At 51.4% G+C, this 20,402-nt stretch overlaps 1 protein-coding gene across 2 annotated transcripts; it reads left to right on the top strand.

The window, feature by feature from the left end:
- Positions 1-4,905: 4,905 nt before the first annotated feature.
- CARD10 (caspase recruitment domain family member 10) lies at positions 4,906-19,532 on the top strand. Of its 2 annotated transcripts, XM_010711288.3 has the most exons (21): positions 4,910-5,012; positions 6,937-7,155; positions 7,289-7,426; positions 7,750-8,075; positions 9,287-9,469; positions 9,700-9,855; positions 9,948-10,073; positions 10,220-10,414; positions 10,502-10,648; positions 11,158-11,273; positions 11,479-11,519; positions 11,638-11,758; positions 12,020-12,200; positions 12,986-13,109; positions 13,462-13,702; positions 13,997-14,066; positions 14,158-14,257; positions 14,743-14,901; positions 16,557-16,678; positions 17,276-17,391; positions 17,950-19,532. In XM_010711288.3, the coding sequence occupies exons 1-21, from the start codon at positions 5,006-5,008 to the stop codon at positions 18,155-18,157; spliced, it is 3,096 nt and encodes a 1,031-aa protein (XP_010709590.1). In that variant the 5' UTR covers positions 4,910-5,005; the 3' UTR covers positions 18,158-19,532. The 2 variants fall into 2 exon arrangements, 1 of the variants encoding a protein (XP_010709590.1); XR_004160534.1 differs by lacking the exons at positions 17,276-17,391; positions 17,950-19,532 and adding an exon at positions 15,036-15,121 and having other exon boundaries at positions 4,906-5,012; positions 16,557-16,639.
- Positions 19,533-20,402: the final 870 nt, after the last annotated feature.

Below are 20,402 nucleotides of genomic sequence, written 5' to 3' on the forward strand. Positions count from 1 at the left end.
TTCTCATATACTTTGGCATCCCATGCACTGTCCCCAGCTACTGTAGCAGCAGAGGACTTTTGGAGGCTCGACAAACACTGGGCAAAGATTGTTGCCCAGAGGAACGTACCTGCTGGTGGCCTGGGCAGGCATCATCTTCCCTCTCTGGCACAAGAATCCTGTCCTTTCCCCTAGGATGGCAGTGCCCTCCTGCCTCTCCTCCATCAATATCTGGCCAATCTCAGCCTGACAGCTGCTTTTGGGGACTCTGGATGCCGGAGACCCCAGGATGTGCTCATGTCCCTACTTAGGAGAGAATCATAGTATAATTTGAGTTGGAAAGGGCACTTAAAGGCCATCTGGTCCATATCCCCTGCAATGAACAGGGACACCCACAGCTCGATCAGGGTGTTCAGAGCCTCTCCAGGCTGACCTTGGATGTCTCCAGTGATGGGGAATCCACCACCTCTCTGGGCAACCTGTTCCAGTTCCTCACTAAAGGACGAGCCACTTGGGACCTTGACCATCTTGGGGAAGAGGAGGAGATGATCAAAGTGGTATTTGCATGATATGCTCCTTCTTTCTTTTCAATCCAAGCTGCACAGGGGACCATGGGTATTTTTGAAGTGGTCAGAGCAGAGCTCCCAGAGAAGTGTCTGATCTCTTGGAGATATTTTATTCTTCTGAATTCAAACTATTCACAGCCAGTTTGTATGATGGCATCCGAGCTGCTGCTTGTAATTCTCACTGTCTCGGTGCCAGCGACTTCAGCTGCCCTGCCAACACAAGATGGGATTTGTATTCTGGTTTGTCTTCACCCCCATCCTAAACTTGAGCTCACATGAGATGGTGGAAGCATGCTCAGTATAGGCAGCTGGCTCACCTTTTGGGAAATAGGTTGAAAGAGATGGAAAGAGACTCTCCAGCACTGATTGAGGTCTAGAGGAGGACATAGGTGGAGTGGAGGGAAGATAACTGGTATGTGCAGGAGTGCAGGTGGATGCTACGGAGCTATATAGACATATTGATTTCTGTTCTGCACAGTGCCATCATCCCTGTCTGACTTCTAATACAGATTGATGACCCTGCCCTTTTGGCCCATTTGCCCCCTGGCTGCAGGTCAGCTACTCATTTAATTCAGTCAGCCTGTATTTGTGGCAGACCTCATTCCCTGTGACAGACCTTGTGCCCCAGGGAGGAGCAGTGATGGTCAGGAGGGACAGACAGCCCATTTCCATCTGTTGCTAACAGGGCAGGACTGAGATTGGTGTAAATCACCTGAGTGCCACCAAAACCAGCAGTAGATGTGCCTGCAGTGGCTGAAGCATTTGTGGGGACGTGAAGACCATGGAGAAGTGGCAGGCTCTCAATGCACAGTGTTTGCAGGATGCTAGCTGGGGACGGTGTCATTTTTCAGCCCCATTTTTCAGAATAGTACTGGGGTTGTGCATGTTGGCTTATGTAAAAATTTACCCGGGTTATTTCCCCAGAGGTGGAAAACAGTATCTGTTTGTTATCCTAGAGTTCAAAGGGCTTCGTGCAGCACCCACCAGCTGGCTGAGGTTGATGTGGTCACATTGACCTCTTGTGGCTGCAGCCTCAGCGTGCAAGGAAAGCACCGAGGGAAACTGGGTGGGTTTAATGAGCTTCTGTGTGCTGCAGCTGAAATGCAGTTGGGTTGCAGTCCCAGCCTGCTGGCATGGAGGCCCTTAGCCATGGGGCAGCTTTGGAGCGAAGAAGCCCACCTTAGTGACTAAATCCCATGAGCCTGCTCTAATTCAGCTCTCACTTGCCACCCCACACACCTGGATGCCTTGATGAGGACGGAGGTGTGTTGCCAACACCTAACCAAAGAGCTCCAACGTGCTTCTCCCTCTTTTAGCCCCAGGCAATGGGTGTGTGCGTGAGTGGGAGGAATACTGAAGGAAGCATTCGGTTGTTTTCCTATCTCCACACACATGTGTGCATTTCCTTCCTGCCATGAAGGCCTTGTTCCCCTTTTCTGCAGACATCTGCACTGCCATGGAGAGAGGAAACTGCTGCTGTCCTGTTGTGGCCCAGAGAAGCGTTGGGGAGATGAGCAGTCAGAGCCTTTGCACAGGCTGTTGGTGTAAGCACTGAGCTCTGTGAGCGATAGTAGGAAAAATAAAAGTGTTTTTTAGTTTTTGCGTCTGTTAGTTAAGCTGGTGTGAGACAGTGATCAGACCATGCTGGAGTCGAGAATTCTGTTTCACGACATCTTCTGAGCATTTGTTCCACAGAGGAACAAAATTGTTGAGAGGTTTTGTGACACAGAGTGGTGATGGGCAGCCAATACGGGGAGGGATGGTTCAGGGGGGGTGGTTTCAAGCTCTCTGAACTCAACCATGGAGACCAGCTGGAATCTCAGCATACCTCCCTCCTGAAAAATCATTGGAAGGTGTAAATCTTCACAAATCCCATTCTGTGATTTTATGATCCTATGAAAACCAGAAGTATTTTATTGAAGGCATTGCGATTAGCTCATGTAAGGTAGGAGGATTCTGGGCAGGTTTGTAGGCCTCACAGAAGACCCATAGTGTCGTGGGCCATATATGCTAAGCCCTTCCTCTCTTGGTGGAAACACTGCATGGCTCACTGTTTGCTGGCCTGTCATAGGTTTCCTGTGTGAGCTGATGGTGTTTGGAAAGTCTTAACCATGCAACTATTTTGGTCAGGATTTGAATTTAAAGAAAAAAAAAAAAAAAAAAAAAAAGAAAACAAAACACGAAACCACCAACCCAGCCAGGCAACAGAGTGCACAGTGGCATTCTTGGTATGAAGTCAAGCGTATCAGCACAGGAGTTGGCACTACTGATAGAGCCAGTGTGGAAACATGATACCTGGCTGTGAGTGCATGGTGACACTGGGACAAACTAGTCTAATTTTTGGGTTGTCCTGTGGGACTCGATGATTCCTATGGGTTCCTTCTGATTTAGGATATTCTGATTCTGTGATTTAAAATGGGCTGTCTGGCACAGCTGTCCTCCAAAGGGCGAGATCGTCACCACTGTCCTCCATTCCATGGCCAAAATATGGAATGGGACATCTCCCTCCTCTCAGGAGCTCTCTGTTGGCCTTTGGGGTGGTCTGGAGCTCTCACACTCACATTCTCCTGCCCAGCTCTGAGAATCGATGTGACAGATAACACTTGATGTGGGAAGCAGTCTGTCTAATTTCTGTCTGATTTCCGTATGCTCTGAGTCACAAAGCACCGCAGCCATTGCCGGTGGGGTCAGGGCGGGTAGAGGAGAGCCTTCCTTAAGTTTGCTTCTGTCTAGGTGAATGAGAAAAACCAAAGCTGTTTGGGGCTTTTATTGTACGGGGTGAAGATCTTATCTTCTATCACCGCATAATATCCTACTCAGGAAATCTTTTTGAGAGAGAGAGAGAGAGAGAGAGAGACCTGGGATGTTTGCAAGAGAATAACTAGCAGGCACAAATCGACAGGGCTTGAGTCAGAACCCTTCCCTGCAGGCAGCCTTGCTCCTACTTGTTTTTGATCACTCATTTGCAACTGGGCGCCTCTGGCTGAAGGTAAGGGCTGGGGATGGAGCCGTGTCCTGCCTGGGGACCTGCATCCATAGGGAGGGGGCAGTGCGAAGGGGGGTAACCCTAGCAGGGGGAATGGGTGAGTCAGCAGAGAATTAAAACATCCAGGTGTCAGCAGGTGGGACAGATGCCATGCGAGAGGAGGCGGTGTTTGCCAGAGGCCTTGCATGTGCAAGTGCCTGGTGTTTGCTCACTGGGTGTGTAACAGCAAAAGTGGTGAAGCTGTGTGATGTACAGAGGAAAATGTTGGGAGTGAGTCTCAAAACTTGTCTTAGATGGGGTTGTGCTCAACTCTGTAAATAACACAGTGGGGACCAGAGGAAATGCTTCCACCAGCCCCTGTAGGAGAAACAGAAAGGTTTGGGTCACGCAGGTGGTGGATGCCCCATCCCTGGAGACATCCAAGGTCAGGCTGGAGGGGCCCTGGGCACCCTGATAGAGTTGTGGGTGTCTCTGTTCACTGCAGGGGAGTTGGACTGGATGGCCTCTAAGGGTCCATTCCAACAGAAATGTTTAATTCTGTGATTCTATGACTTTGGGTCCAGGGTGAAACCTACAGCTCCTTTAGGGTGGGAGGCTTGGTTCATCCCTGCAGCTTGTTCTACGCTTTGTCTTTGTTAATTTTCACCTCTCCTGGATCCCTCCTTGTCCTAGTGGCATGGGGCTGGGTTGGGCAAGAAGGAACATGGCAGTGGTGAGAGCAGTCCTCTGTGTGCCCATTGGGGCGCTCCAGCCCTGCTCCTGGGGTGGCTGTGCCTGCTGGAGCTGGGCTGGAGGAAGGCTCCCAGCTGAGGAACCCTGTGCTGGGTCAGGGCTCAGTCACACTTCCTGGGGATGCCTCCACACCCAGCTCTACCTGCACACATCGGTGAGGACCAGGGACCAAAATTAGGGCTGGAGCACTTTTTCTTGACCTCCACTGGGCTTTTCCCAACCACTCCCATTTTCTCCTTTTGCTTGAACCCCCTTCCATCCAGAACTGGCCCTACATCTGGAAGGTTCAGGATACAATTTCTGGAACCCTTCCAACAAAAGAGCCTCCCATTCATACCAAGGGAGGCCATACCGGGTACCCCCATTTAACCCCCTTCAACTGTAGGGATCTGAAAGCAGTCGTATTTCAGAAGAGAAGTTGCCGGGTGAACCACATCCTTCCGGAGATCAGCTTTAGTCCGGAGCAGCAGCTGGAAGAGACAGACGGTCCACAGGCTGAGCAAAACTCTTCCCCGGCTCCCCCAGGTGAGCAGCGACAGAGGGGAGGCTGCCCCCGCCCCGCCGGTGAGTGTTGGCGAGGGGAGGGCACGGGGCTGAGCTTTGCATTGCCGGGGGGTGCGGAGGAGGGAGGAAGGGAAGTAGGGAGGAAGGGAGGGGGAAAGGTGCAGCGGGGTGGGGAGAGCGCTGCAGACACACCTGCCGGGGCGGGAGCGGCGGAGCGGGGCGCGGAGATCGGAGCGGGATGGCAGGTAAGGCTGATCTCCCCGCTGCCCTCGGAGCGCGTCCCCTCCACTTACTGCCTTTGTCCCCCAGTGTGGATATTGCTCCCGAGTACAGATTGTGCCCCCGAGTACAGATTTTGTCTCGCTGCTGGGGTTTGTTCCTCTTCCCCTCTTCCCCTCTACGGGTTTCCGACTGCCTTGCGCTCCCCGCCCCGATCCCAGAAGGATCCCTGCTCCCGGCCCCGACTGCCGAGAAGCTTCTCGCACAGCAGCCGTGGGTTTTGTGGAGTGAAACTTGGATTTGAAAGCGTAAACTTCGACTTAGAGCCCGAAGAGCAGGGCTCAGAACAGCACGACTTCTGTTGCATCCTCCCGCATTCTCATCTCCTTGTGGGACTGAGCCCATTTCTGCAAGAAATGCAGATTGTTTTCTTTGTTCAGCCTCCTTGTCAGCAGGATGATCCAGATTTGTAGCGGCGGTTATGCTCCTAAGCCTTTTGGTGCTGGGAATCAGACACTTGTGTATCTTTTGTGGGCTCGAGAGTCCCCTCATCCTGTTATCCTCCTCCCAGCAGACCCTGAGCCTTCTGTAGTTCTGCTTGGAGGATTAACTTCAGCACACCTCTCTCAGCCACATTTCTTGCTGTGCTGGCTGGCCATCTGAAATAATGCGATACCATTCCCAACACTAGAGGAAAAAAAAAAAAAAGGAGATTTTCTTCCCTCTGCCTTCAGGCAACATGAACCTCTGCACTGCATGAGTTGGACTCAGTGATCCTTATGAGTCCCTTACAACTTGGGATATTCTATGATTCTATGACTGCTGCTGGGGATGTTGGTATGGCGGGGGTAGGAAAGCTGCCCTCTGTGCCAGCACCAGAACAAGAGGTTATGGCACCCTCTGTGAAGGAGTTGGTTGTACTTTGCCTGCTATAAAAGGATTTGCACTGGCTGGTGTCGTGAGTGTTGTTTCTCAACTGAAAATAGATGCTCAGGTTGATACCTGAGTGAGAAGAAAGGTCCCTATGGATACCTGCTCCATTGCTTCATCCATGGAGCCCATTCACCACTGCTGTAAGAGGCTTTGGCCCATTGACTTCAGGAGGTCCTTCTTGCTTTGGTAGACAGAATGTCTGCCTTGTAGCTTTGCCTTGTTGCTGAGTATTTGCAGTGCTCTGCAGACATGTGTGGAAGATGCATGGAAGATACACTTTTGACATCCCCCCTTTGGCTCCACTACCTGCAGCCAAGCTGCTCCATTGCACACTGTTCTTGAGAACTTCAGTTCAGTCACTGTTGCTTGGAGGCGGTGCACAGGGCAAATGGATTCGCAGAGAAACCCACCCCTCTTACCCCAGTATGAGAAACATGTCTCAGGCATAAATACTCTTATGCTTGAGTTTCCAGTTCTCAGGAATGGGGGAATAGGGGAAGATGTGTGGTGGTCTGGGGGATTCAGGTTGAATATTAGGAAAAATTTCTTCTTAAAAAGAGTAGTGATACACTGGCACAGGCTGCCCAGGGAGATGGTGAGTCACCGCCCCTGGAGGTGTTCCAGAACCATGTGGATGTGGCACTGGGGGATGTGGTCAGTGGGCATGGTGGGGGTTGCCTCATGGTTTGACTGGGTGATTTTAGAGGTCTTTTCCAACCTTAATGATTCTATGATTTAAGAACACCATGGGGTGAAGATGTTATCTTCCCCAGTCTTCTTATAGTATATGCTCCTAAATTCCTTATGTCCCACTGCCTTCTGCTTTTATAAGACAGTAGTTGAGCCTGCTAAGATCCTACTGGACAGAGTTGTTTGTAAAGTAACTTTTGACATATCTGAGTCAAAAGTTGATGATTAAACCATTTGCAGAATCATACCTTGACTTGTCCTCCCACGTATTTTGTCCTTTGCTTATCCGTTTCTCCTCAGATTTTCTCTTTCTTTTTATCCTCCCAGCCCTGGAGAATGCCTCTCTCCAAGCCTGCAGCCTCTCGGAGCAGGAAGAGGAAGAAGATGCTCTCTGGGAGAAGATAGAGAGCGCGCGGCACCAGCTGACCCGCTCCCTGAACCCTGCAAAACTCACCCCGTACCTGCGCCAATGCCGTGTGATAGATGAGCAGGATGAAGAGGAGGTGCTGAATTCATGCCGATTCCCTTGCAAAAGCAACCAGACAGGTGGGAGAAAGCACAGACTGGCAGGCAGTGCTTCCACCTCATTCCTTTCTCCAACCCCTCCATTTCATGGAGGGAAGTAGAATTGGTGGAGATGCTTTTTTGTATTGTCCTAACTCCTTGTCTGTTCTTCCAGGTTACCTGATGGACATCCTTCGGCGCCGGGGGAAGCGAGGCTACGAAGCCTTTCTGGAGTCCTTGGAGTTTTACTACCCAGAGCACTACACACGACTAACAGGGAGGGAACCAGCCCAGCGCTGCTCCATGATCCTGGGTAGGAGCAGCGCTTGTCTTCCCTTCAACTGCTGCATGGGAAAGGGCCAGAAATATGTGCATGGGTGCGTGCATGCATAAATCCCTGGTTCATGGTCCCTGTGCGCAAGGAACCTTGACAGTCGTGTGCTCTGGATCTGGCAGGGTGGGGACTGAATGCATGCGTGCAATGGACCGAGGGGACCAAATGCGTTTGTGTAATGGTCCGTGGTGCCGCTAACCCGGGCTGCACACCTCCAGGAGGCTGTGACACCCTGTGATGGGTGCTTTTTGGGAGTTACCCATTTCAGCAGCCAGTACCTGATTCTTCTTCATCTCCTGCAGATGAAGAAGGCCCTGAGGGGCTAATGCAGTTCTTGCTGGTGGAGGTAAAGAAGATGAGGGCTCAGAGGAAAGAGCACCTGCTGAAGGAACACCAGCTCCAGGCAAAGAACCAGGCCCTGGAGCAAGAGCAAGCCCGGCTGGAGCAGCGACTGCAGGAGCTCCTGAAGGTGCAGGATCGTTGCCAGCGACTGCGGGAGGAGTGGGACTCCAACAGTGTGGAGCTGCTGAGGCTGAAGGATGAGAACTACATGATGGCCATGCGCTATGCACAGCTCTGTGAGGAGAAGAACATGGCCGTGCTGCGGAGCCGTGACCTGCAACTGCTGGTAGGGTGTTGGGAGATGGCTCATCAGTGGGGCAGGGGGATCCCATAGCAGTGGGGTTGTATGGCCCAGGGGGACATTCAGCTTGCCTGTGTCTTTGGAGACATTCACGGTCAGGCTGGAGGGGCTCTAGGTTAACTGATCTAGCTGTAGGTGTCCCTGTTCATGGCAAGGGAGTTAGACTTGCTGCCTGTAGCAGCGCTTTGGCCAAGAGTCATCTCCCTCCCTGGCACTCCCCATTGCCTCCTCGTCCTCTGCTGACGTTTCGGAGACTCATGCTGCATACCTGAAAGAATTAATGACACTGTACTCCAGTTGCCAAGCTCTCAGCTCCAGCAAACATGCACCCGTTTCCTGTCTGGGCAAGGACCAGAATACCTGGAACCTCTTTAATAACCCAGCTCCAGGAGGTGCCTCCTGGCATTCCCCTCCTGCTTTGGGCTTCTCACATAGCCCTGCGGTTCTCATTCTCTGTCTCATTCTGCTCCTGCCAGAATCCTTCCCTACCTTTTATCTGTTGTTCCTGCCTGCGCTCGTTCTCCCAGGCCTCCTCTGAGCAGAGAAGTGCATTGCTTGTGGATGAGGCACTGGCATAGGCTGCCCAGGGAAGTGGTGGATTCACCATCCCTGGAGGTGTTCCAGTACCACGTGGATGTGGCACTGAGGGATCTGGTTAGTGGGCATAGTGGGGATGGGGTGATGGTTGGACTCAATGACCTTACTAGTATTTTCCAACTTCAATGATTCTATGATTCTATGATCCTAACAATGGGATGGAGAAACTCTGTGGAAACGAGGGCACTCTGCTGTGGATGTGTATCTCAGCTGCTCCAGGATCTGGGAAGCCCTTGAGGAGACTCCCAGCTACCCACCATGGCTGCACACCTGGGGGCCCTGGTCCATGCAGTGTCAAGGCCAGTTGCACAGTGGATGCCCTAAGGTAGCAAGAAAGTTGTTGCACAAAGCGAGGACTCAGAGATCGAAAGTGCTTATGCAAAAATTTGATGCATGTGCGCCCTCCTCTCCTCTCCTGCAGGGAAAAGCTTTAATGTGCAGTGTGCTAACTTTTCCCTAGCTGAAGGATTCTTTCTCATGTGGTTGCCCAGCTTGCTTTCCTCGCCTCCAGGCCATTTTTCCGCCCAGCTTCCATTCTCCCACTATGGCAGAAGTTCCAAGGCACGTTTGTCAGGCTTTGTGTTCTCCCTGGCTCACAGGTGGACCAGCTGAAGTGCAAAGTCACCAGCCTGGAGGAGGAGTGCAGCCTGCTGAGGAAGCAAGCATCTACCATGCCCCAACGGGAGGCAGAGGAGCGAGGCCACCCTGACGCTGTGTCTGAACTGTGGGCTGAGAATCAGCGGCTGACGGCATCACTGCAGGAGCTGCAGGGCATGCTGCAGGTACCCCGTGGGGCAGAATGGTTTGGGTTGGCAGGGGGCTTTGCATCCATCTGGTCCAAGCAGGGACACCCGGAGTGGGGTGCCCAGGGCCACATCCAGGTGGGTTTTGAAGGTGTCCAAGCTCCAGTGATGATGATGGCAGTTGTTCAAGTCTGTCCTTTGCTCATCTGCTGGGCTGAGCTGAGCTGGAGGTGCTGGCAATGTAGTGAAGGCATCTCCTCATCTCTTAGGCTCCAGGAGAAGTCCCAGTGCCGGGCTCTGAGCAGATCTTGCTGGACATCCTGGAGCACGACTGGAAGGAAGCCCAAGATGACCGACAGGACCTCTGCCAGAAACTCAACTCCCTGCAAAGTGAGCTGCAGTGGGCTGAGGAGCTGAGAGATAAGGTAAAGCATCCATCACCACCACCCTCTTCCTGGCATGCAGCCACAGCAGTCACTTCTGACAGTGGCTAATGTTCACTGCTCACTGTTGCCAGTACCTACAGGAGGTGGAAGACCTGCAGCTGAAATATCGAACGCTGCAAAAGGACTGTGATCTCTACAAGCACCGCATGAACACGGTGCTGCTGCAGCTGGAGGAGATTGAGAAGGAGCGGGACCAGGTGAAGTGCTCTCTGCCTGCCAGCAGAATCAGGGCTTTTGGCTTTGCTCTGGGTACCTCTCCTTCCTGTGAGAGTGAGTCTTCTCTATCAGTGGGAAGTGGGTTTTGTAGTGCGGTCCTTCTCACCCCCAGCCTGGTTCCTTGTAGGCTATCCAGAGCCGAGATGGGGTGCAGCTGCAATACTCCCAGAGCCTGATTGAGAAGGATCAGTACCGCAAGCGTGTGCGGGCCCTGGAGGAGGAGAGGGACGAGCTCCTGAGCAAGCTGAGCCGGGTGGAAGGGCTAAACAGCACGCTGGAGGCACAGCTGCAGCGGTGCCGGGGCAACCGCAGCCTGGGCAAGGTGAGCAGTGCTGGAGAGAAAAGGAAGCTGAGGACAGGGTTAATCTCAGGGGTAATGCAAGAGAATGATGAGTCCCTTCTCTCTCAGATGTGCAGCTCTTCCTACTCCCTCTGCTCCAACCTCAGCAGCACATGGAGCCTTGTGGACAAGCCTTCTGACCTTACAAGTGGACTCACAGACCCGCTGGATGTTTCTACCATCACCTTCCCAGGGGACTCTGCCATTCAGAGCATGGTAAGCACTGCACCATGAGGATCTGGCACTGAGCTGAGGGCAGTGGGGACACCCCATGGGGCTGTGACTTGGTGGAAGGCTTGGTGTTGGGCAGGGAGCAACACTCAACCGGCGGGAGAGTGGGGCGAGCAAAACTCTTAGAATCATAGAAACATAGAATCATTAAGGCTGGAAAAGTCCACTGAGATTATTTAGTCCAACCATCAACCCATCACCACTGTTTCCATTAACCATGCCCCTCAGTGCCACATCTGGCAACCTAGAAATCAACATCCCCATATAAGGTTGTTATTCTCCCCAGAAAGCTTTGTAATCACACCCTGGGGGGTGTACATTGCAAAAAGATGGAGACACAGTGGCATGTGTCTCCATTCCTGCTGTCTCCTTGGGAAAGCAAAATGCCCCTGGGTGTTAGGGTACTTCCGAAGAGAGGTACCCCAGGAGCAACCTAGCCCAAAGAAAGGAGAGGTGCTGGTGTAAGCAGGCATCTCTCTCTTTCTCTGCCCAAGGAGGGGACTCCTGACAGCGAGAAGGACATCAACCGTCTCTCTACCTTCCCCTTCCCTCCTTGCATTGGCTCCATCCTTCGGCGGCAGCGTGAAGATAGGTGCATGCCCTACAAAAGGTGACTGCTTGAGTTGGGATCTCATCTAGGGGTTTGTGGGGGCTGGAGTGAGCAGTTTAGCTATGGGTAACCTGGTGTGGGAACTGAGGTGAGAACTTCTGTGTTGGAGTTGGTGGAAAGCTGTGGGGATGGAGTTGAGAATGGGATGCAAACAGGCTTTGAAATAGCTGCTACCTCTCATCTCACCATTGTGTTTCCTCTACAGCTTGTCCTGTGGCTCTTTTAGCAACATGGAAGATACGACAGGTACTAGGGTGGGGGCCTTCCCCAAAGAGTTTAGCAAGGGAGAAGTGGTGGGGTTAGGGATAGAATGGCATTCCAAGAGGTGATGTGCCCTCTCTCTTCCTTTTGCTCTCTTTCCTAGGTAACGGTTTTGTTAGCATCCCACCTGGGGCCTTCTCCTCCTCTTCCAGCAGCACCTACACCAGAGTGAAGTCAGAGACCTGCTTGTCCATGCTTACCAGCCACCAGGAGATCTCCAGGAGGTACTTTCTCCAGGAGGAGGACCATGACCCGCTGTTTGGGGGAATGTATCCTGGTGCTGAGGAGTCATGCCCAGGAGGCTGTTTATCCTGCAAGTCCTTCCCTGATAGCAAGGGAGAAGATAAACATATTGGGTTTAGTGGGGTAGAGAGGCATGTGAGGATTCACAAATTCTGTGCACCTGCCCTGGTGATGGACCATGAGGCATGGGAATCTAGTCCTTAGAAAAGCGAGCTTCAGTTGCTGGTGTTTCTCCTTGCCAGGTCACTGGTGGTGCAGCTCACGAGCATGGGTCACCCCAGCAGCCTGTCGCCCCATGAGAAGAGGCTGGGAGCAGACATCTCCATCCTTGGAGGGAACAGGACGGGGATTTATGTCCAGTGGGTCAAGCCAGGCTCACAAGTTGAGAGCATAGGACTCAGGGAAGGGTGCCGGCTCATTGAGGTGGGTCTGGGAATGGGATCGTGCTGAAGATGTGCAGTGGACCTGGAATGTATGAGCATGGAGTGAGGCCCAGTGTGAACTGGATTCTGGTTTGCTTGAAGCCCTCCTCTATCTCTCTTGTTTTCCAGTTCTGCTCTTTGCCTACAGCTTTATGCAGCATGAACAGGCATAGAAGCCTCTGCACTCAAACATGCCATTGTGTGTGATGCTCAGTCTTGCTGAAATGCTTCCTTCAGGTGTGAAAGGGGAAAACAAAAAAGGAGCCACATGGATTAAGGCAGTGATATGACTGTCTCCCTGGAGCTTCCTGTCACCTTGTAGTATTGCAGAGCAGTTTGCATCCTGCATATGCTGTTGCAAAACAATCAATTCTGGAGAGACATCTTGCAGGTTTTCATGACCCTCTCAGAGAATAGCTGCTGTGAAGAGAGCTCCTGGAAGGAGGGAAGGGCATTTGTTTTGGCAAGAATGACACCACTTTAAATACAGCCACGGTGCTTGAATTGATATCCCACCTGTAGCTGAAAATAACCCAGCTTCCCCGCCTCTGCTCCCACACGTGTTTGTGCACATGTGTTTGCTTTCATATCAGCCCAGCATTCAAACTGGGGGGTGGCTGACAGCAGCAGTTTCAGAGGCAGAGGAGAAAATCAGAGGCAGATGAGGATGCTTGTCCTCAGGCAGAGCTTGCCCTGGGCCTGTATTATCTCTTGGTTAACCCTGATGGGTGAGGAGCTGAGGGAGAGCCTGCACTTCCAGATCTAATAGCATCCATTCTGTGCTAGCTGAGGGTCCCATCACTGAAGGAAGAGGTGCTTTCCCTGGAGAACTGTACACGTGAGGTTGCTTACCTGAGCCTGCTGCATTGGGATGAGCCCTCCAGCCTCGTCTTCCAGCTGGACCTGCAAGGTAAGGCCCTGGCAGCTGGATTTCCTTCCAGCCTGAGCTCTTTGCTTCCCTTTGCAAGCCTTTCACCCAGTCCTGGAGGTAAATCTCAGCTACTCTCTCTCTTTTTCACTTTGGTGCTAGGCTACCAAGTGTGATACTGGGCTTGGCCATAGCTCTGGTTACTTTCCTATCTGGTGTCGCATGTCCTAAGTTACAAAATGGAGATACAGACCTTCTGTCTGTTTTCCTCTGCATCCCCACCCTGATCTGTAACATCAGAGCTGTGCTGGAGACTTGACTATCTTGTCATGCTATGTTGGTTATAGTTGTCTGCTGTGTCCCCACCTGTAGTGACCTACATTCCTTACTTCAGGGTACCAGCCTCTGCGGGAAGCCCTGGAAGAAGGGAAGAAGTTTTCTGGAGACTCCTTCTACATCCGTACCAACCTGTCCCTCCTGGAGCCATCAGACCCTTATGCACTATGTGTCAAATGTCGGGAGATCCTCCACGTCACAGACACCATGTACAAGGGGCGGCTGGAGTGGTACTGTTCCCGCGTCGATCCCTTGACCATGCGGGACTTGGACAAGGGGACAGTGCCCAACTACAGCAGGTAACAGAGAAAGGAGGAAAGCAGGGATGTACATGGGGTGCTTGCCCTGTTTCTTTGTGGAGAGCATTCCTGAGGAGTTCAGAAGCGTGTGGGTTTGCCTTTTCATTGTGTGGGATTTCCAGGCCTTAAACCTTGTGTTGGAGACCACTGCTGTAGTTTTTGGGTGCCCTTGACAGACAGGAAGGTTAAATGAGGGTGTTGATATACCTGTGGGGTTTGGGAAGGAGCATCACAGCCAACAGTGGTCCCTGAGGTCTCTAGAATTGCTTGAGTTCAACACCATTGTCTTTTCAGGGCACACCAGCTTTTGAAGATCCAGGAGAAGGTCCACATACCTGGGCAGCAGAGGGGCCAGAGAAGTAACGTAAGCCAGAGAAGCCAGCAAGGAGAGTTTTTGTAACACACTTTTTTAATGGTCAATGCTCTCAACCTTGTTGCACTCACTTCCTCATCAGCTAAAGAAACGGGCCTTGGACCAACTGCGCTTGGTGAAATCCAAACAGCAGAAGAGCTCAGAACAGCCCTGTCAGCAGCTGTGGCTGGACCCCTGCTCAGGTGAGCTGTTAGCTGTGTTGCCTAATTGTTTCTGGGGATCCAGCCATCCCCAGAAAGGACATCAACACAATGGGATGCTTTAGTCTCCCCGGCCAGGGCTCTTCTTACTGCCCTTCTAGTGAGATTTTGAGAAGGCAGTTCATATTTAAAAACTCCTTCTCTTAGGCTTTCTGGGGCTTTCCAACGTTTCTGTAGTTCCTGAGATCTTCTAAGGTTTTATGGAGAGAGAAGAGATCACTATGGTCCCTAGGTCACTACTGGTGTCCAATTCCAGTGAAGCCCAGGAAATGGAAAGAGGGTTGTAACAGCCAAGGCAGTGGTGTAACCAGGGAAGGGTCTCTCCTGGAGATGTAAGATGCGTGGTAGGTGTCCTCATGAGTGATGATAAGAGGATGGTGCAGGAAGAACTGAATGGTCTGTGGGATGATGGCAGACTCTCTCAAATTCTCACCTTTGTCTTTCTCTTTTTTCTTCCTGTCTTTCAGACTCAGACAGGAGCCTAAAGCCTTATAGCCTGGTGCACCCTGTGGTGGTCAAGACACCCCGCCCTGTGGTGCTGTCACCCAGCTGCATTGCACCACGGCTCATCAGGAACCTGCTGGACTTGCCTACCTCTCGCCTGAACTTCCACGTGTGCCCAGCAGGTAGGCAGTTAAGAGTGGCAGACACCTACAGAGTTGCTTTAGAAGCCCATGGCTAAGTGACATACAGTGTGCAAGTTGCCTGCTTCTGAGTAAAAGGGGCTGTTTTCACTTTGTTACCTCCTGTCACTTCCTAGCCATGAGGTAGGAAGAAAAGATGCTGCTCAAGGAGGTCATTGCTGTGGACGCCTTGGAAAGTCCAGTTCAAGGAATAAGTCCTGAAGTAAGAGATGTGTACTCATGGGATTCTTGGAGAGGACATGAGGTGCATCTTCAGCAGTTAATTGTGGGGGTATTTCAGCCTTCCCAGATGATACCCACTGAGCCAATTTTTGGGCCAAGTGCTAGGCATTCCCTCCTGTTCTTAATCAGATCCTATCCCTTTGGCCTTCAGGGAGGTTAGCCCTCCATTCTGTTCTTCTGAGACATGGAGATCCTCTTATTTCCTTGAGTGGGAGGTGGTGGCACTGCCTTGCTGCTCTGGTGGCTCTTTCCAGGGCTGAAGTCCTTGCCTGAGATGGGATGGGTTGACTTCACTCCTGCCCTTCTTCCTTGGGAATGACATTATCCTTCTTTCCACCAGTGACCCGAGACTGTCACACCACTGTAGGAGCTGTAGGAAAAAAGCTTTTCTCCCATACAGTGTTTTCACACAGGACAAATTCTACTTTCTGCCTCCTTCATCCTCCTTTTCCCATCTCTCTCCTTTCCCATGTTTAGAGTTCACACTTTGCCAGCTGCAGGAGCGAAAAATGAATTGGTATACTTTTAGGGGGTGGTGAAAAGCTATTCTGCCGAAAAAGGATGGCTCTGCAAAATGTGGCGGCTGGGCTTCTTAGCTGAGTGACTTGACTATATATCCTGTCCTGCTGAGCCCTCTGCAGGGTCCCCCTAACATTGCATGGGAACGTGCTTCAAAGCCGTTTACTGCATCTGGGGTGCCTGCTTCAGCCATACTAAGATTCTGAGCTTCCTACTCCCGTTTGTGGTCTCTGTGTGAGGTGCCTTGTCTTCTGCTGGAATTACTGGGGGCATGTGGCACGCACTGACCATGCCAGACCTCACTGTCCCACCAGCTCTGCCCCCAGTTCTCTGTCTCAGCATCACCTTTCTGCTGCTCTGCTGCATGGCATTGTCTGAGGTGCCATCTTTCCACCTCTGAGCAGGGAGAGGAGGTTTGAGTTGACACCAACAGCAAGTTCAGCTTGCTCCCCATTTTCCTCCCAGTCTCCTGCGCTAAAATGTGTGCTCTCCCTGCTTCTCCATGCAGCTCACCAGCCTTGCAAATATATATTTCCTGGCAAAATAAAGTCATTCATTTTCTGCTATATTTCATCAAGGAGGGGCTGGAGCGGTGTGGAAGGAGGGTCAGATATGGGAGACAGCTTTGGCTGCTGCTGTACCACAACACAAGAACTGCTCTTGCCCTGCAAGGTCTTCAGCTGTGATATCTTGCTTGTTCTGTAAGCAGAAAGCAGCAGGAAATCCATGCCAACGTGTAATGCTGTATAATTAGACTCGCTCGCCAGAATCCATAAACACTGAACTCATTGAGCATCAGCACCATAGCAAGCATGCAGGATCTGAGGTAGAATGTACAAGAGGGAGATGAGGATGTTGCCTCTCTCTTCATCTCTCCTTTCTCTCTTCCCTTGCAGAGAAGCTGACAGAAGGGAACCCCAGTGCTGCCCACGTGCAGGAGCCCCCTGTGTCTAGAAATGCCCCCCAGGAGCGAAGGGAGAGCAGTCAAGTCTGCATGATCCGGGAGGCAATGGAAAAGGTGCTGAGTGGTTTGGGGAGAGAAGGCTGGGATGGGGTACCCTGTTCAGGTGGGAAGAAAGGGTGGGACAAGGGAAGGCAATTGTCTATTTTAGGGCTGTGTGATTTGGAGGGTCGAGATGCTGTGGGTCTGGGAATCAGTGACTGTGGGCTTTTCCCTGAGTCTTTTTCAAGCCTGGGGAGAGAAATGGGAACTGGGAACTGGTAGGGGAGAGAGTGGGAAGTGCCATATGCAGAAGCGACCTCCCTGCTTTCATGTTCCTCATTTTAAAGAAAGCAGCAAGAGCTTTGTTGAGGGCAAATGGAGAAATGTGGGGCTGTTGGTGACAATGATAAGGAAAGGGATGAGAAGATGGGCTGAGGCTGAGTGAGACATCTGGTAGGCTCTTGGGCTGGGCTGGCTGTGATGGAGTGGGTGACCCTGCTCTGTAATTCTCTCCTTCCATCTTGGCCTTGTCTGTAAATCCCACATTTAATGGAATTACTATTGGAAAAGCAATGATATTTCACAGTATGGGGTTTGATTTAATGCATCTGTCAGGGGCTGGAGCTATTTCTTCTCCACTTAAATCAGTAAATCTATTCAATTTCCTTCCAGAATAAACACTGCCTGCTGGAGCTGGGAGTTCAGAGTGTGAGGGATCTAATTAAACGTGAGATATACCCCATTGTTATCCACGTTGAGGTCACTGAGAAGAACATCAGGGGCCTCAGGTAAGATAAGACCATGTGGATGGATGGAGGGCATCGCTGGAGGGCGGAGAATCACAGAATCATAGCATTGTTTGAGTTGGAAGTTGTTCCTTTAAAAGTCTCCTAGTCCAACTCCCCTGCAATCAACAGAATACCCACAGCTTGATCAGGGTGTTCAGAGCCCCTCCAGCCTGACCTTGGATGTCTCCAGAAACGGGGCATCCACACCACTGGGCAACCTGTTCCAGTTCTTCACTGTTCCTATCATAAAAACTGTTTCCTAATATGCAATCTGAACGTCCTTTCTTTTAGTTTGATACCATTTTCACTTGTCCTATCACAACATACCTCACTAAAGAACCTGTCCAGTTCTTTTTTATAGCCCCTCTTTCCTCTGTTCAGAAGGAGAGGGTTGGCAGCAACAGAAGCATGTATGTTGGTTTTGGTTGTTATGGGGGGAAAAGAAGGGCAAAAAAATCACTTTGCATGCACATGAGAAGGTTCTTGTTTGGGGCAATGTTGGTGTTTTGCAACTCCATCTGTCTATGTGAAGGTGATGCTTGTTCCTGTGTTCCCCAGGAGCTTGCTGGGGCATCCTGGCCAGCGGGACGCAGAGGTGCTGAAGGCATGCCGTGGTGCTGAGCGGGCTCTCCATGCCCTGCCCTGCTCCTGGGCCCGCGTGGAGCCCCATGCCTGGAGCCACGCAGAAGAACTGCCCAAGGTGGTACGGGGCTGCATCTTCCAGGAACAAAACCGCCCACTTTGGGTTGAGGATGGTGATGACTGAACCAGGAGGAACAGAGCCTTCCCCAGGATCTGTTCTTCATGTAGCATGTCCTGTCTCTCCAAGGGGAAGCCAGCAATAATGGGACCAGGTAGCATTTAAGATCTACTTGAAGCTATGAAGAGTTGGGGACGTAATGCACGCTGACCCACCAGCCTGAGCTTTCCATATTCGATTGGAGAGAAGTCTTCCATCTTCTTGCTGGACATCTCATGGACTGTTCCCCATCACTTTGAGCCTTTGGCTCTGGTACATGGTGAGATCGGGAACACAAGGAAAACATGTGATATGAGGTTGATCAGGAGCATATCTCATGCATGCACATGTTTAGTGCATTAAAACCCTTCTCTCATCACCTCTATTTTCCCTTCTCTACCTCATCTCCTGCCCCACGGAGCAGGAAACACAGTTTGTCTGCAAAAACCCTGCTGCAGCCATGACTGACACTAAGTTTGCAACCAACCCTCGTTTTATGGGAGCTGTACTCTTTATTGCTTGTAAATTATTAATGGGCCCTTTTATCGGCAACCCGTGTGTAAAGGAGAATTAAATACCATTCATAATGAGAATGGGAGGCTGGCTGCAGACTTGTGTGTTAATGGGAAGGGTTGGATGATATGTGGGCATGTTTTTCTCCTGAGACACATCTGCCCAGCCTTGTAGGGGTAGAAGACAGCACTGCTGTTGTAGGGAAGCAAGAGGGACAGGGAGAGGATAGGTTGAGTGTGCCACAGGTCAGGCTTCCTCACATTTCTTCTTGTCCCCCATTTTTCAGCTGCTTCCCTCTCCCCAGCGCTGAAGGTGCTCTACTTCAGCCAAGGAGAAGCATAGAATCACCAAGGTTGGAAAAGTCCTCTAAGATCATGTAGTCCAACTGTCCACCTACCACCAATACTGCTCACTAAACCATGTCCCTAAGTACCACATCTACATGTTTCTTGAACACCTCCAGAAATAGTGATTCCACCACTTCTCTGTGCAGACTGTTCCAGTGTCCAACCACTCCTATGAGAAGAAATTTTTCCCAATATCCAAATTACTTGTTGAGAAGGTTACTTGGTGTCTGCCAAGGTTCCTAGAGCTTCACGTCCCTCTATATCCTGGTTATCACGAAGTGAAAAGCCAACCATCTTGTCCTTCTCATGGACAAGGTCAAGTGTTTGAAGAATAGATGGTTTCCCGAGACACACGAAAGGAAAATGGGGGCTGTGGCTGTGGGAGTCTCCATGGAGCAGGAGACAGGGCAGTGGGCTGGGGTCAGTGGGAAAATCAATGAGGCACCAGCACTACAGACTCTAGATCTCCTCCTCACCCCTATGATTAGGGAACTGATACTGCTATGCACTTCTGAAGCTCCAAGTAAAGATTAACTTGCTGATCTTCATGGGTCCCTTGTGAGGTGTTATTTCAGGCTCTAAAACAGTTGTCTGTGTCTTTTATGAGGACAAGAGTGAAAGGAGGTAGGAAAGAAAAAGAATACTTTAACCTGCAGTCACTTAAATGTAGAGCAAAGTCCCAGATCTGCCCTGGAGCCGTGCAGCTATGGAGGGGACTGGTGTAATGGGGCTCCAGCCAGGAGGTCCCCAGTGCTGTCCCCTCCAGGGGACCAGCACTGGCATCCCAGCACTGTCAGCCCTGGGAGGGCAGATGCCCTGCAGGTGAACAAAGCGGGGCTCTTGTTGAGCAGATGAGAAGACAGTCCCAAAGCATGCTGGGTTTGCAAGGGAAGGAGGTTGGAGCCTGCAGCTTTTCAGGGGAAAAAATGAAGTTTGAGTACCCAGGGAAAATACTGCTCGTGAGGCACTGATTCAAAGCTTGACAACTCTTCCTGCCCTCTGGCATTGAAGCTATCACCAGCCTCATGGCTGGGTTGATTACAGAGCAATACCCCCAGCATTGAGGAGCTACTATCCCCCAGTGAAACAGATTTCTCCACACGCCTCCCTGGGCCATCTGTGTTTCACCAGGAGGGAAACTGAGGCAAAGCAAAGTTGCGTTGAGAGGCAGGTTGCTGCTCCAGCCTTCTCTAAACCCTCATTTTGTCCATCTTGTCTCCCTGGAGGCTTTCAGAATCCAGCTACAACTAGTCCTGGACATAGTTGAGAGAAGGGGCAGAGAGCTCTGAGACAAACATAATGCTCCCCTGCCCTGCGCACCCATGCCCACCTCATTTGTGTCCCCAGGGGTGCAGCTGTGTGCTCAGAGGAGTGAGTCACGGGTTAGGTAATGGGCAGAATGCAATTAGCAG

The sequence above is a fragment of the Meleagris gallopavo genome, chromosome 1, assembly GCF_000146605.3.
Source record: "Meleagris gallopavo isolate NT-WF06-2002-E0010 breed Aviagen turkey brand Nicholas breeding stock chromosome 1, Turkey_5.1, whole genome shotgun sequence".
NCBI lineage: Eukaryota > Metazoa > Chordata > Aves > Galliformes > Phasianidae > Meleagris > Meleagris gallopavo.